We start from the raw sequence: 15,681 nt of genomic DNA on the forward strand, positions 1-15,681 counted from the left end.
AGTGAATTTCCAAGAAAAAAAAAACCACAGTGATTTTAGCTTAAATTTAAAAGTTTTAGTTATTCTGTTGACACATATCCCACAGTAAATATGACATAATCTGTTCGCTTTCCAGCGAAGTCCTAGCAAACTTTCTGTAGGACAACGTAGAAAACGGACATGGAGCAACACTTAGAACATGCAACATTCCTTTTGCTTGGCAATAAATTCAACTTGCATTCCCTTGGAATTATGCTACTAAATACTTAAAATGACTATTTCCATTTAGAGACACATACCTCTCTTTTGCTACAACAATACCTAGCAATTGGTCTTCAAGTCCCTCTGGTGTTATCATAAAATTGAGTAAAGAAACTTTTGTAGCGAGTTCAGGCATATAATGTGGATTTCTCAGTTTTGTGGTAATAAAAAACTTGAAATCACTGGAATACTCAATAACCGCCTCACCAAGCCTGATACAATCCATGCCTCCTAAAGTTAAGATTGGAAACATTGAGAAATCCTTCATGACAATCGCAAACAAACATGACTTTTGTGACTAAAAACAAGCAAATTTCTTGTCCGAAAAACAAAAAATAAAAATAAACAAATCTGATACCTTGCAAAGTTTTCAGAGACTTCATGGAGGTTATTTTACTCTTCATAGACAAAACTGAGTCAGTTCAATTTCTATTGTACTCTTAGTGTGCGCATCCTATACCACATATGCTAACTGAGAACAATGGAATTACTCCAACTACCCTTTCTATCAATTATGTCTCTGAAATAACTTCCAAAACAAGGTTTCTGAGCTTGAGTCTTTTTCATTTTTGTGTAAATGTGAAAAGTAGAAAACCATGTAAAGAAAGGAAAACACATTAGTCAAAAGCAAATTCAGAGCTACTCAGTAAATTTCAGAGAAGCATAGGAAAAATGTGCAGGCAGCAGTAAACCAGAAAGAAAGAAGAAAAGTATAAGACAATATTATAGACTGTAAAATAACAGTAATGTAAATTCACTTCACAGTTCAAAATTAATCGTTATGTACCTTGTTTAAAAGTCTGCTTAAGCAGAAGAGGTTCAAGTGATGGGTCTAGTTCTTCTCCAACATTTTCCAGCAGAAGGGGATTTCCAAACTGAATGCAGTTCTCCAGGGTTCTCATATAATCTGTGTCACTGATCTTGATAACATTCAGGTGGTTTTCTTTCTCAAAATTCTTGATCCATTTATTTGCTTGACCTTGAGGATCAATCATTAATGGCCTAAAACATACAAGACAGTTTCCTCAATTCTTGCAGAAGTTTTTCAGAATTACAAACTATCTTAAAATACTTCTGTGTTAGGCCGTCAAGGAAGAAGTGACACAGTTTTGATTCAGTTATTGTAAAAACACCACTGAAAAAAAGGATAAGTGCTTTAGCACAACTTGAAAAGCAATATCCAAAATAGTTTCAAGAGTTGCAAAAAATGTTCCTAATTTTTTTCATAAAGTACACCAGATTGCAAAGTTCTTGCAGAACCTTGTTCTGCCTTTCCGCTAGAATTAGCAGAATTATTTATCTCTATTTTTAAATTCATTTTATTTCTATAAACTCTGGTAATTTTGAGTTCCTTGTCTTTGCACTTTTATATAAGAGTCAACAATTAGTTGCAGTTTGAATCTGAGAGGTTAGTATGTCAATTGGTACAAGGCTGGAGCTGTAGGAGCAGCAGGGCAAGATGACTGCATTAATTCTGTTCAACAAAATTTGCAGCTCTTTGCTCTTGCTGATTTCACCCATATGTAGGTATTTGCATAGAAGTCAAGCAAGAGCAACATCATAACCTACTTTTACTGTACCACTCAGAGAACTTAGTAAGATTCAAAAAATGGAATTACACTGTAATCTAAATAGAAAGTGAACCTACATTTTAAGACTCTTAAGAGAATACAGATCACAGGAACATTACTAGAAGGTTTTATAATGCTATATTCCTGCAGAGTGCAGGCTATTTCCAGACAGCTACGTCAAGCTTCCACATCATTTAATTTCAAAGATGATGTCAACTACATTTCAGTTGGAATAAAGTAATTCTTAATAGTCTTGAAACAACCTTTTGTATAGACACATGAGATACACAATAACATCTTTTTTAGATAAAAAATATAAAATTTGATAACTTCATAATTGGAAGAACCTGAAATGGACAGCAGTATCTGGACCCTGAAATTTACATAACCTGAATCATAAACATTTAAAGCACGATAATTTCTTTGCCGTTCTAAAACTGATTCTGCGAAATGCCAGTAACAGGACATCCAGGTACAAAACAGAAGAAAAACAACAAAAAATTGTTTCCATAAGCAATTCACATTCTAAAAGCTTCCAGTAACTACATACACATATCCATCCAGTCTTAAACCTCTTAAATTTCTTAAATTTCACAGGATTGGAATATAAAGTTTCCAGATGTACTTTCTGTTGTCCTGCATTCACAGAATCTACATTGTCTCTAGACAATTAGTTTTGTTTAAGTGAAATCTAGTTTGGGTTGGAAAATTAAAAACTTTTTTGTCACTCACCAACGTCTTGAGTTCTCAACAATGACCCCATTGTCTACAGAAAATACGTCAGTTGGTAAACCAGCAATATTCCAGGATCTTATTTTTATTGGGTCACCCAGAGTATTACTCAAAGAGAAATTCTCAGAACAAGGGATATTTTTCTCCTGTAAGAAGAACAAACCAAAACAAAGTAAAAACCCATGAACCTTTATTCCATGTTTTATTACATGTGTTAATAAATGACACTGATTCAAACTGACAGAGTGCATTTCCTTCTAGCAATTTGAGTTAGGATCAAGTATAACAAAACTCTGAAAAAACTGAAATCACAGTTTGAATATTTAAATATGTTTCCTGGCCGAGTATTTTCTCTTTGTCTGTCTGTCTCTCCCCTGTTTTTGTGAGAGTTGTGTCTAGTTTTTTGTATGTTCTAGATATATTTCCTTTAATACATAAAGTTATTACAACACAACACTTTGAGGAACTCAGAGCAAGTGGAATCTAATGACCATATCTTCCATTGATTCAGTGCAGATTTCCAATTTGTTACAGTTTAATATGAGTCAAAAATCAGTGATGTGATTCACAAATCACTGATTTATGAATTATAGCATTAGTATACGTATGTTGCAACCATCCATTTGCAGACAGCAAAACCAACTATGAAATTACTACAGAAATATGTGTCAAATTACATAGAACTGCACTTCGAAGTTAATTCTTCCATTCAAAGGTAAAATAGAGAAAATTCTGAGATTATATTTAAGTAATAATCACGATTCACAAAGTCAATAATGCACTCTCAGTTTTGTATACGCTACATTAAACCTGAAGTAAACCCACTGATTAAATGAAGTCCAAATTTGCATAGTATTGGACCAGTAGAATTTGTCTCACTAATCTTAATGAGTTTCATTAGGCTACTAACAAATAAATGAGAAGTGATTTTAAGCTTTTGCCCACATTATGAAGCTCTTCGCAATAGCCAGAAAAAAAACACAGACATGTAAAATCAAAGATAACATTCTAACCTTGCACATCCTGCTCCAATCTTTGGTACATTCCTGGCGAAATCCTGCAGTAAAAGCTCCCAGATAAGCTATTACTCCTGCTGATATCAGAACGTCTCCTGTCAAATTATCATACATGTCTTGAAGGTCATTTGCAGCATTTTTCCACCTATAAGAAACAGAAGTTGCAGGTTATTGTGGCAATGAAACATCCACATTTATGACACTGATGATCAAATCAACATTTTTGTTGCTGTTATATTGTATACATCTCTATTTATACATACTGATATGTTGGCTTATATGTTAAGCTGTTGTTTCATCTCATTTTGAAGACTTTCTCTACAACGCTCCCAATGTTGCTGCCCATATTCAGACATTACAGACAAGTCTCAGAGAACTGAAGTTCTAATTCTGTCTCTAGTCTTTACAACAGAGATTGTATCTTTAATCTGACCTTGACTTCTCACCACCAAGGCCTCCAATCAACTTCTCTGCTCGTTCTAGCTTTTTAGCACACAGATCAACCTGGAATTCTAAACGAGCCTTTTCTTCAGTTTTCTCGCTAAATGTTTGTTCCAAAGCAGCCAAACGATTTTCAACTGCTGCAAGTTCATCTCTCTTCTGATTCAAGAGTGTGAGCGTCTCAGCTAAGGACTGCTGCGCCTCTCTTAAACGATCTTTCTTGGGTGCAACCACCTATTCAATTACAAAAAATACACAAGCGTTTCAGGCATATTTTTGCGTATTTGTTATTAAATAAAAATGTTAAAGGTGAACATACCAAGCAAAGGAAAGATCTCATAGCACCATGGGACTAGGATCAAAAACATACCTTTGCAACCCTGTCATACACCTCCATTGCCATAATCCATTTACATAAACCCTCTGCTGCTGAGGAAGCTTTAGCCACTTTAGGTGGATCAAACTCTGGATTAGTCAGGTATTCAGCCCGAATCTTCTGCATGACAGCTGCCTGGATGACAAAGGCATTATAGGCCATTAAAGTTTTCACATAGCAAAGGTTAACTGCTGACGCTTCAAATTACACTGATTGTCACTTCTCTATACTCTGATATAGTAAAGAATGACTTAGTATTAACTGTTGTAGAAAACACTTCCCATCTGTTTCTGTTGATTTTCCTGTTACTCTTTGTGGTCTTTCACATTCTCATCCTGATCCTTTCCTTATCCTTTATAATTGCACAATTGCTATGTCACCCATGTGGTAGTTACCTAAGTATTAAAAGCATTACAATCACAAGCCTTTAAATTATGTTGTTCCTTGATGCAAAACCTGCTGATTTCATTATTTACTGTCATTTATCAACACAACTGCCGGGGTTCAGCATAAAAATGTATTTCTATTGACTTACGGTAAGATCTGAATGAACTACATTGCTTGTGCCTACTTCCTGGAACAAGTTTTATGAGGGACAAAGCATATTCAATTTCTACTAAATTTAGCAAACTACAAGAATCACGCTCTCCATCCTTTTGGGAGCAGGTCAGATTTTAAAGTTTTGTAGCTTCTGGGTTTATTGGTTTTTTTTTTTTTTTTTGTATTTTCTATTATACTTAAGAAAATATTTCCATTTTTTCAGCATACATTCAATCAAAAATAACACAATCAGAAAAGCACATTATGAAGAGAACCAATGTGGGCAGTTATTTAAAAATTAAAAATATTTGTAATGCTGAAGTAATTGACTTAGAAAAACTAGCACAAAAAAAAAAAAAGGCATAGAAAGGTTGGACATGGAGCAAACATTCACTGTCTCTTCAAAAACAAGCAAAAAATAAACCCAAAACAACATACTTCAAATGAAGCTAAGAGGATCAAGGTTTATCAGAAACAAAAGGAGATAGCTTCTCATACCACTCAAGAGAGACTTCTGGAATGCCCTCTGAAAAGATCTGGTGGCAACAAGAATTTACGTAGTCTTAAGGGAACAAGAGAATTCATGGAAAAATGATCCAACAAAAGCTACTAAACACACAAAAACTATACTTAACATAGGATATCCTTCATTTGAAGAGCACGAGCATAGAGTAACATTTGCAGAAAATATCATATACAATATTTCTGTTCTTTCCACAGCACCTGCTTCTGGTCATTTTTGGGTACAGGTTAATGGGTAAGAACATTATTTGCTCCAACAGTCTTTTAGTTTTTCTTGAGATAATACTTACAAATTGTGAAAATAGGAGCATTTGTACACAGAGGTATATTTAATTCAAATAGAAAACAGGCAGTACAGAAGCCTTAGAAATTCCCAAAGGGGATTTAAACTACTTTTGAAATGGTACCCACAAGGGCCAACCGAAAGAAGTTTGACTCATTTGCTATGACCACATTCATCTCATGGAGATATCCCATAATCTTGAAAAGAATCCTCGTCATGCTTCATTCTTAATTGACAAACTTGAGGCAAACGTGGCCTCTTATATAATGTTTTCTATTCTTTTTTTTTTTTTTTTTTTTTCTCTCTCCAGGAGACATCTATACTGTAACAACTAATGAAAAACACAACAAAATCCTTACTGGAATATTGTCCTTGTCATACTCTTTCAAATCCTTTAAGAAATTCATGTCACCAAGGAGTTTCTTGCTTGGAGTCCAGTAATCCAAGATCTACAAAACACAGTAGGAAATAACTTTAAATTTTTAAACAAACACAAAAACAAAACTTATAAACCTCTTCTAATTAACTCATATACATTTAAAACTGATGATAAGATATCTCAATGACACAGCAATGAAAGAGGGAAAAAGTCTGTCAGGTTATACATTTCCCTTCAAACCATATCTGAAACCAATCAGTCACTAGGTAAGAATTATTTATTTTCTCTTATTTATATATGTGTCATGCAAATTAAATGAGTTCTCTTTGCAGGTTCCAGAATTCCAAATTATGTGTGTTAGTCACTGAAAAATGTCTGAGGTGTAGTTTTTGATGAAATAATGTATGGAGGTTGTAAACATTTGACTACTGGTCCTCAAGTTACCCTACTTATTGATAAAATGCTCTGCATCGTGAAGTACATGAATTATGGTTTTATTTGAAACTCATCATCAGTCACATTACCTTGCCTCCAGTCCCTGCAGGATTTGAAATTTTTTCAGGTTTTATGTCTTTCATGACACAGACAGCAGCCATGACAAGTTTGACACCAGATGGAGGATTCTTCATTGATTTAACAATTGATATATCAGAAGGCTAAAATAAAAACCACAATTTAAAAAATTACAATATTTATTGTGTTTCTCACCACTAAGATAAATGATCTAACAGAAAAAAAAAAAAAAAGAAATTGTAACGTCATTGTCAATGAATATAATTATAGAGGACTTTTAGAGGAGATTATACAGCATTAGCGAGACAAGTAAAAAATATCCATGAATTTATCCCGCACAGCTGTAATAAAAATGAAATACATGCCAGTAACTGGAAAGTAACAGTTAAATTATATTTTTTAAAGTCCAGGTCAGAATATTTTTAATACACTTTCATAAATATCACCTTAGACATCACATATACTACGCAAGTCCTACAAAGCAATTCCTCCATGACTTTCTAAAAAATACTGCTTTCAGACGATGTTTAAGTCATGATAAGCAGAAAAAAATTTACTTTAAGATCCAGATAATTCTTAGCCATATGCATATGCCATCTTACACACTGTTGATCAATAATACTTTAGCTGAAAGAGAAAATCCAGCTGATAACACTGCTGGTAACTTCATCTTGCGGGCACCTCCATTCCAAGTGCACTTTCTTGCAAATGAAAAAAATTGGGCATTTATAAATGCCCAAACTCCTGCTTGGTATTATGAGTACATGAAATGGACATCTACTCAACTATGACTGTGCTAGGTATTGTATCTCCTTTGCCAAAGCCTAGGAAACGTAGTACCTTTCAAGTCCTTTTATCTCAGTGTATTCTTTCCCAAATAAATATAAGAGCTCCATCATATTAAATAACTTCCAAATGCTGAAGTCTAGGTTAGCTTGCCTTTAAAGTATCAAGAGCTTCAAGCGCCGCCTCCAGGGCTGGGATTGCTTCTGCCAGATCACTCTCACATTCATTTTTCAAAGCCTGAGCTTCTTCAGCTTTTTTTGTTGCAATTTCTTCATCTACTTTTACAGTTTTTCTTTTTTGTTCCACTTCTGCAGATTCTATTTCTATAGTCTAAAGAAAAAGATATGGGGTGAGCTTTCTACTGTGAACAACGAACAATGAATAATGAAACAAACTGAGATTACCTAGTACAGCAGTTATTGAATACTTTGATATTCTCTATTTTTCAGTATTTCAATATTTTCATATATTTTCAATTTATGTTGAGGGAACAATTTGTTTCTTAGTATAACGCAGCATCGTTCTAAAACTTTAACAGTAAGTACACTGCATGAAATCAGACTGCTGTCAAGAGAAGCTAAAGTACATGTGATGTTCAGGAAACAAAAGAAGTCTGTGTGTTAGTCTGTAATTCAAAACAAGGTTTTACAGTGAATAGCTTCAGTCTGTAATACTGACTACGGAAATTTATTTTATTTTCAGCTACCAGCCAACTCTTCATCCAAGTACTCTCTCTTCAGTTCTTCTCAAGTGGCATCTAGTCTTCACAGAGGCCTCTGATGCATATGTACATTCTTACAATAAAAAGACAACGTTATATACAACTCTACCTTCATCATATTTGCATTATCCACTTTAGCCGCTTCCAATTTGGGCTGCAGCTGAACTAATTCTTGCTTCATCTCACCAACCTATATATACACAAAAGAATCAGGCAGGATTCTGAATTGCAAAGCAAAATTTCCAACAATTTATGTAAGATCCAAGTTTTATGTTATGACTATTGATATAAGGAAATAACATTTGTTTTCAAAACATAACACTTCAGAGATTGTTGTTTTTATCTCGTGTATAATCTCTAATTTTAAGAGTTGCATTCACTTATAGTCAACTATTTAGGAAAGGGAAGCAATGACCACATACTGCTGTGCTTAGAGGCCTTTGGACAGCTACATCTGTAGAAATGCAAAAGCAGAAGAAATTTCTTATACTTCTACTGATTGTGCAGAATTTTCAAACAATTTGCTTGAAATTAAATCATACAAAATATTAGGTGTAATAGAATAGAAATGCAATGCAAAAATGTATGGATCACTTTTCTCTTTTTAGAAATACAGGGTTCTGCATCATTAGAATAACTGTTCTCTTTCTTAAACTAGAAACATATTTTGCTCACACAGACACAAACTAGAATGCAAATCCTTTTTTAATTTTAACCAGACTTGGAGCCAGAAAATTAAGACAGCTCTCTATTTTAAAGATTTCAATCTATTTCTAAGCCTCTGTATATTTAAAGATCTGAAGTAGTGTTTTTGACTTATCATTCATGGACAAGATCTGTTTCCACCACCCATCCTGTATTTTCAGTTCCACTTCTGCTTATCTCACCTGTGATTCAGCAAAAGCTAGTTGATCTAGCCCATTCACGTATTTCTTCTTGGCTTTCATTACAGAGTCTTGTTTCTGAGTCAGAAGTTTCCGAAAGGCAGCAATAAGTTCAAGATAAGAAGTAGGAGTAACATAGTTATGGCGTTTCAGACTTCGAAAGAACCTATTACAAGTAAAGAACACCTTTAATCTTTTTATTTTTCTTTTCACCTTAACTATTGGTAGAAAAGATGTGTAAATGGACTGCTTGGCAAATAACAGAGGAGGGCCACTAAGATGACCAGAGGGCTGGAGCACCTCTCCTATGAGGAAAGGTTGAGGGAGCTGGGCTTGTTTATCTTGGAGAAGAGAAGGCTCCGGGGAGACCTCATTGCAGCCTTCCAGTACTGGAAGGGAGCATATAAACAGGAAGGGGAATGACTGTTTACAAGGGTGGATAGTGATAGAACAAGAGGGAATGGTTTTAAACTGAGATGGGGAGGTTTAGGTTAAATATTAGGAGGAAGTTTTTCACTCAGAGGGTGGTGACGCACTGGAACAGATTGCCCAAGGAGGCTGTGGATGCCCCATCCCTGGAGGCATTCAAGGCCAGGCTGGATGTGGCTCTGGGCAGCCAGGTCTGGTGGTTGGCAACCCTGCACATAGCAGGGGGTTGGAACTAGATGATCATTGTGGTCGTTTTTAAGGCAGGCCATTCTATGATTCTGTGATAACAGGAGTAAACAGTTTCTACAATTTTATACAATATTTTTTAAGCTGGACAGCTTATACATTAATTTATAAGACAGTAGCAATGAAACTCAGCCACCTACTATCTAGCTGTTTATTACCCTTAGTAAAACAACTTTGAGTTCTGTTGTTCACTTTACTCTTCAACAGCATACTCTTTTGCCTTTTCATATTTCTATAAATTAACATGTTGTTTTTAAAAGAAACAGACTGACCTTGAAGAAAGTGATAAAACTGAAGTATGAAAGTATTTACAGATGGCCACAACCTCCTGATGCTCCCTGTCTGTGAGTTGCAGTGTTTCTAAGAACTTGTTAGCCACACGCTCAAGGGCATCTTCAGGCCATGGCTGAGAGAGAAATGAGGAAAATTTAACTGCTAGCGGTCTTCAAAGTATAAAAAAGATTTTTTCTTTATTTGATACACCAGTATGAGACACACTAGTCACAGCTATGTCTCAAGAGCAATGAACTGATATAAGGAATGCATCAGGCAACAAGGTCACTACCTACACAGTCTGTCCTGGTGAATCCTGGATGATGTTCTAGTTAAAACTGCATGTTATCATTTTACCCAAGGATTTCTGCATCTGATGTCCTTTGGCAGATAAATTAATTGACTTCAGCACCAGGCCAACCCATAGAGCTAACTGCATTCAAATTGAGAATAACATTGCTTTTATATCAAGTACTATTACTTACAGTAGTTTTCTAACTTCTGTTCTTATAGCCTTCCAACAGAACACATATCTGCTATAGTCATTGCCATGATGCTCGTTAGCAGACCAGAGTAATTATGACCATTTTACAATCTAGACCTTCAAAATATACACATTATGCAATAAAATGACAAATTACTATCACCATGCTGAGATTACTCACTACTTGGAAACAAAATTTGTAGTAACAAAGTCTGAATTTGACTCACTGAAGAAACGCTGAGATTTTACAGGAAAGAGCTTTAAAAAAATGGCCAAAAATGCCCATGGTATTTCAAAATTTTGAAAAAACAGAGTATTATACATTGAATACAAAAGGAAATACACATGCAAACATATGCAAATAAAGATATTGTTAAAAAACAAACAGTTTGTTGGGGAAAAAAACAAATACTTTCACATACCTGGAACCAATCAATAGTACAGCAGTTGATAAGTGAGGGGAACTGTCTCAGACGATTGCGAAAAGCATCTCCAATTGGGCTGAACGCTACTACAATATGGAGATTTTCTTTGCAGCAGTTCACAAAAAATGCAAATAAGGCCAAGGGACTGAGTTCTTCATGTTTATTACCAGCTTGAGCTACTGCACGAACACCCTTGAGAATAATATATATAAATATACATTGTACATATAACTACTTATTAAGTATTTCTGTATTTAACAATACTGTTATAGACAGCATCACCATTAAACAAAAATCTTTTATATATAAATGAAAAGTAAACTAAAAAAACAAAAAACAGAACAAGTAGTAAATAAGAGTTAAGGATAAGTAAATGAGTGGATATTAATATTTTTGAATACGTAAATATGAGTAAATAGTACATTATTTATCTGTGACCCTGATAAATCATTCTAGAAAGGATCACTTGCTGCTTTGAACAACTGAGAATATGTCAGAACAAAAATTAAAAACACAACATGAGTTCCAGAAGGATAAGACATATTTGGTTAAGACAGATGGTTAAGATGCATTCAGAAAATCAAAATTTAAAATCTGCTCCCTCATGAAATAATGAGCCAAAGTCTTCTGGTGATAAATACATAAAAATAAGCTTAACTACAATCAATCTTTTGTCACTCAAAGAAATTAAGGACATATGAACAGATGAAGTAAATTACTACTCTCGTTACAGAAAAGCTACTACCACAAAAGCAAATGTCCACATTCTTCTTCTGCACAGTATAATGTAAAAACTATGGCCTCAGCATATCTGTGAATAAACAAAGTTTCCTATGTGCACAACTTAATGCCTTTGTATGCAGAGCATGAGGTCAGAATTAAAGCCTGCAGTAGGCATAAGCTACTCCAGTTTACTAATAACTGGCTGATTCTGCAAAAAGCCTAAAAAAACCTCAAGTTTAAGTGCACATGTCCAGAAGCCATTTTGATTTAAGGCATACTTCACATTGAACTGACAAAATGGAGATGACATTTAAGAGAATTAAAAGATACCTCAATGATCTCTTGCTTTTCATCTGCTGCAAAAAGATTGGGTACCTCTCCACTGTTGAGGAGACTATCAATGTCTTCTAAAAAGCTTTCTTCTTTAATCTGTGCATCTGTGATTATAAACACAGTTTTCAAGCCCTTTACACCTGCATTCTTCAGGAGGTTCTGAAAATGCACAACAGTTAAAACATTGTAAACTCCAAAACATTCTTCATCAAAATTAAATCAAGATGCAAAGATGTTATTAATACTAACTTTCAGATCTTCTCTCCATTCATTTGTGCCATAGGTTTTGGAAATCTCTGGTTGAAAAACACACATTTTTGCCATGAATGCTGCTAGACGAGTCAAAGACTGACGTCCACTTCCTCCCATGCCAATCAACAAAGCATTACCTCCTGACTGCTTCAGAATACGGCTTATACGAGACAAATGTTCCAACACATACCTAAATTTGAGATGTGTTAATTACCAAAATGGTAGAAACATACATACATTCGTGCACCAATGAATCTGTTAAGCATATACAGAATTACCATCTCCAAAATAAATTTCTGAAGGCATACAGAGGAGGAGAAAGGTAGTAGCATGCACCACAGCACAGTAAAATAAAAATGTCTTTTTTGTGAAGTAGAGAAGGGAACAGCATCTTCAGAAAGCAGGAGCTGTACATTACTTAGAGTCCTATCTATTGTGAAAACATAAGCATAATTCATTTTCGAATTATGAAGCAAAGTCTATAGGAGACTTTGCACAAGGCACAGAGTACTTAAGTTGAGGAGGAATAAAATTAAAAAAGGTTAAAGTCTTTCAAAGAATACAAGCTCTGTTATTTGTCTAAACAACCAAAGTAATCCACAGTCAAACCAGGAAGTTATCCATGAGATTGGCCTTTAAGGCTATAGTCAAACATGGTCTCCTGGGTGCCCTTCCAAGATGTAACAGGGATATTGCTTCTACACTCAGGCCTTTTGGCCTTTCCTCAGGCTGCCAGCCCTTCACACTACCAGTACATTTGTATAAACAGGTACTTACAAACCCAGTTTGTCAAAATGACCTAAATTATATGAACTGTAATCATCTTCACAAATCATCTACATATCGAATTACAGTGGCAAAGAGGCAGTAAACCCTAGAAATAGGGAAGAGGATGGAGTTGCGTCCTCCTAATCTGTCTCAGTTGGAGCTCTGTCTCACCATAAACTAAGGAAATCACAGCAGCCCACAGAGCCTAAAATGTCACAAGATTAGCTGCAGCACCAAGTTGTGCACATGCCCCAAGTGAAGAGTCCTTGTGCTGCATGATAACAGGGCAGACAGGCCGTGACAGTGCTGTATCTCACTTTGTACCTCAACCCTAGAATCTTTGTCTTTCATTAAATGAAAGTTCAATGAAAGTACAAATGAGTAAACTGACATCCATCTTCACTGGTAAGAGAGGCTCAGCAGAAGCACAGCACCAAATATATTTGTTGCTTCTGTAGCCACTGAAGAATACATTCAAAGAGGCCCTCTGAAAAAAAAAGAACTTATTACTTACATTCTGACAGAAAAAGGCAAATGGCTAGAAAAAAAATGGTTCATATCCATCCAAAAAAGCACACCATCATGAACACTTGGGTGGACATGCAAAGGGGATGATATATATAAAAAACAAGCCTGCAAAATTGGATAAACTGAATGATCAACTACTGTATAGAGCTCTTTGTGCTATAATACATATTGTAGGCACCTGAAAACCACAAGGTTCATTCTCGTTTTGTGGACTTGATTATATTCATCCAGATATTGTTCCACAACATCACCAAACACCTGAATACTTGGAATTTCAACATAAAGACTTTCATCTTCCTCAAGTTCTGGATTAACATAGTCACCAAAAAACAAACTTCTCATGTTTTCTTCTGTTACCTATGGTGAATATGCAACAGATTATAAGGTCATATTTAACATCAGTATTTATCAGTTGGAAAAAAAAAAGAGCATCTAGACAAACACTCAAGAGAGCAAAGCAAGCACTCCAATATTTTAACTCAATAATGCCCCCCTCAAAATCCCCTATTTCCCATACTAAACTATATATATATATATATATATACACACACACATACTTTTCTACACAGTAATCTCATGAGCATGAACATCTAATTACAACAAATTTACGAAATGTATGTTTAGCAAATTTCAGCGTGTGAAATGAACAGCTATGGCCACAAAAGTTATTTCTTCTTAAGAGCAACGAAATGGTAGAGGGAGAAAAACAAAACAAAACAACAACAAAAAAAGAGAAAATAAAATCAAGAAATACATTATAACATGATTTATACAATATTTAAAATACTAAAATGTCATTACAATTAAAGAAAGCAGTTTACCACAGCAATTAGTCACAGGCTAGATTTAAAAACAGAACGTCTCTTTACCCAGTAAGCCAGGACTCTGGAATTCTATTCATAATATTTCTAATTCTAGGTATTGTATCATGTGCATATCCCAGCTACATTTGTGGTAGGGATTGTTTATAAATCATGTGTTGTTGTTTTCTTCCTGCAACCTGTCATTGCCCAATGATTCAGTGTGTGCTGCTACATCTCCAAGAAAATATGTCACAGATTTATCATTATTTTCTTAAAGTTGTTCTGCTTATCTACCAATTAATTGGATGCTTTATTTCTCAGATCTTAATAAGAGACTGCACTTGGTAGAAGAATTTTCCTAATACATAAATACTTCAGCTTTTTTTGATAAGCTCAAAACAAGTTGTATTCAATTTTTACTTGAATTTTGGATACACAATTTGTTTAATGGAAAACTAAGCTCACCCATATTTTAAATGAAATACAGTTTTGAAAAAAAAAAAGTTCACATACAACAGTCAAAATCTTTCAAACATTTTAATTCTTTTTCTGAAGAATTCATTTCCAAACTCAATTCCAATTTCTGAACATATTTAACCTAAATTTCACTTGCAATTGGGAGACTTTCTAGTCCCAAGTTTATAACGAACCAATGATTCTACAACATGTTAATGAGATACTCACAGGTGCGTTTCCTTGACTCAGATGTGCAAAAACTGAATCAAATGTTTCTTTGAAATGTTCTTTCACAATATCTTTCATTAAATTGAACAACCATGCTCTATCACTGTCTTCCACCAGACGGTCGTAGAAGACACGAAATACCTCGTGTACAAACAGACGAATCATTGTCTGTTTGCTTTCAACCGAAATTCTCTTAATGAGCAAGCAGCCATGGATAACACGTGAGAAGTCACGCAGGTTGAAGGTATAATGAGACTTGGCTGGTGTGGGCAAAAGATTTTTGATGGCTTTCTTATACATCTAAAGACAATAAAAACAAAAATCAACAAGACATTAACACTAGTTATATTATTATATCTTTTAAAAGATATACTATTAATCAAAATTTGCAAGTGGTATAGGTAATTGGAACTCGTGTAAATATATCTATTATAGGATCAGGAATACTATTCAGATGTCATGAGTTCAAGTGAAGGAATGAATGATACATAATGCTATTCTCCCAGGTTTTCAGTTTGAGTTTGTTTGTATACGTAGAAATTATTCAAAAATTTTAAAATTCCATTACGATGCTGAAGGAATTAAGTAAGAGTGACAAGGCACTCTTCTTAATATGCTTGACTGTAATTCCAAACACACCAGCTGTCACTAACTTCTTGTATGATGGAAATACTGTCATTTGTCATTACACGGAACATCAGTAGAGCACAGTTCTGATCTATATGTACT

The 15,681-nt window shown here is 34.7% G+C and overlaps 1 protein-coding gene across 6 annotated transcripts in view; it reads right to left on the minus strand.

The window, feature by feature from the left end:
* Positions 1–15,681, minus strand: part of DNAH12 (dynein, axonemal, heavy chain 12) — a 66,302-nt gene that overhangs the window by 17,542 nt on the left and 33,079 nt on the right. For 5 of the 6 annotated variants that reach the window (XR_005839459.2, XR_003077518.3, XM_015293384.4 and 2 more), the window contains 17 exons: positions 14,953–15,252; positions 13,644–13,822; positions 12,167–12,359; positions 11,915–12,076; positions 10,859–11,053; positions 9,952–10,085; positions 9,008–9,170; positions 8,230–8,310; positions 7,553–7,729; positions 6,625–6,756; positions 6,081–6,170; positions 4,371–4,511; positions 3,993–4,234; positions 3,557–3,704; positions 2,544–2,689; positions 1,028–1,242; positions 279–471 (listed from right to left, as the gene is read on the minus strand). Coding sequence is in view for 4 of the 6 variants with exons in the window: in XM_015293384.4 (XP_015148870.2) it covers positions 279–471; positions 1,028–1,242; positions 2,544–2,689; positions 3,557–3,704; positions 3,993–4,234; positions 4,371–4,511; positions 6,081–6,170; positions 6,625–6,756; positions 7,553–7,729; positions 8,230–8,310; positions 9,008–9,170; positions 9,952–10,085; positions 10,859–11,053; positions 11,915–12,076; positions 12,167–12,359; positions 13,644–13,822; positions 14,953–15,252 (2,891 nt within the window). In the remaining 2 variants the exon portion in view is untranslated. The remainder of the gene's footprint in view (positions 1–278; positions 472–1,027; positions 1,243–2,543; positions 2,690–3,556; positions 3,705–3,992; positions 4,235–4,370; positions 4,512–6,080; positions 6,171–6,624; positions 6,757–7,552; positions 7,730–8,229; positions 8,311–9,007; positions 9,171–9,951; positions 10,086–10,858; positions 11,054–11,914; positions 12,077–12,166; positions 12,360–13,643; positions 13,823–14,952; positions 15,253–15,681) is intronic. The other variant, XM_015293386.4, reaches the window with a different exon arrangement.

Source organism: Gallus gallus, chromosome 12 (genome assembly GCF_016699485.2).
Source record: "Gallus gallus isolate bGalGal1 chromosome 12, bGalGal1.mat.broiler.GRCg7b, whole genome shotgun sequence".
NCBI lineage: Eukaryota > Metazoa > Chordata > Aves > Galliformes > Phasianidae > Gallus > Gallus gallus.